The sequence below is a fragment of the Tyto alba genome, unplaced genomic scaffold, assembly GCF_018691265.1.
Source record: "Tyto alba isolate M040663 unplaced genomic scaffold, T.alba_DEE_v4.0 Super-Scaffold_24, whole genome shotgun sequence".
NCBI classification, from domain to species: Eukaryota; Metazoa; Chordata; class Aves; order Strigiformes; family Tytonidae; genus Tyto; species Tyto alba.
In genome coordinates, this window is record NW_024881298.1 from 912,936 (window position 1) to 913,854 (window position 919).

General features: G+C 53.9%; 1 protein-coding gene across 1 annotated transcript; it reads right to left on the reverse strand.

Moving 5' to 3' along the window:
• On the reverse strand, positions 1–417 carry LOC104360718 (olfactory receptor 14I1-like). The gene has a single exon (XM_042797198.1). The coding sequence runs from the start codon at positions 415–417 to the stop codon at positions 1–3; it is 417 nt and encodes a 138-aa protein (XP_042653132.1).
• Between the last annotated feature and the right edge of the window lie 502 nt (positions 418–919).

Genomic DNA, 919 nt, shown 5'->3' on the forward strand with positions numbered 1-919 from the left:
TCAAGCTCTGCTTCCCAGGAGAGTCCCGTAGTGCAGGGGTTTGCAGATGGCAACGTAGCGGTCGTAAGACATGATGGTGAGAAGATACAACTCTGTTGCAGCACAGAAAACGAAGAAATAGACCTGTGCAGCACATCCCAAGTAGGAGATGTCCCTGCTGTCCCAGAGGGAATTGTCCATGGCTTTGGGAACAGTGGTGGAGATGGAGCCCAGGTCGAGCAGGGAGAGGTTGAAGCAGAAGAAGTACATGGGGGTGTGGAGGTGGTGGTCGCAGGCGATGGCTGTGATGATGAGGCCACTGCCCAGGAGGGCAGCCAGGTAGATGCCCAGGAAGAGCCAGAAGTGCAAGAGATGCAGCTCCCATCTGTCTGCAAATGCCAAGAGGAGAAATTCAGTTACTGAGCTGCTGTTGGACATTTGCTTCCTCTGGGCATGGAGAGACATACAAACAGAAGAAGGCAGAGGAGGTTAGGACTGACTTCTCTGAGCAAACCTTGCTCCATTTCCAGCAGAATCCCCAGCCCTCAGCCTCTATCATTCCAGAAGTACCTTCCTGCCACTCCCTGGCTAGTTCTCTGCTGTTTGCTGGCTGAGGGTGCAGTGGGGACCAAGGGATTCTGCTGTGGGCTCTGCAGGAGTCAGTCCTGTTGTGCCCCAACAGGCAGAGAGGAACCCCCAGTGATCGCTCCTTAAATCCCCTCATGAAATCACAGAGATTTCAGCACTGTCCCTCCCAGGGCACCCAGCTGCAGAGCAGAGCTGTGGGGCTCTGCTTTTCTTGCTTTTGCCCCTCTTGCCCTGTCCTACCTGAGCAGTGAGGTTTGAAGGAAAACAGCCTTGATATTTCTGCTACACTCAAGAGCTCCATGGAGATCTTGGGGATGCAAACAGACAGAACCTCAGTGCAGAGTGAGGAGAG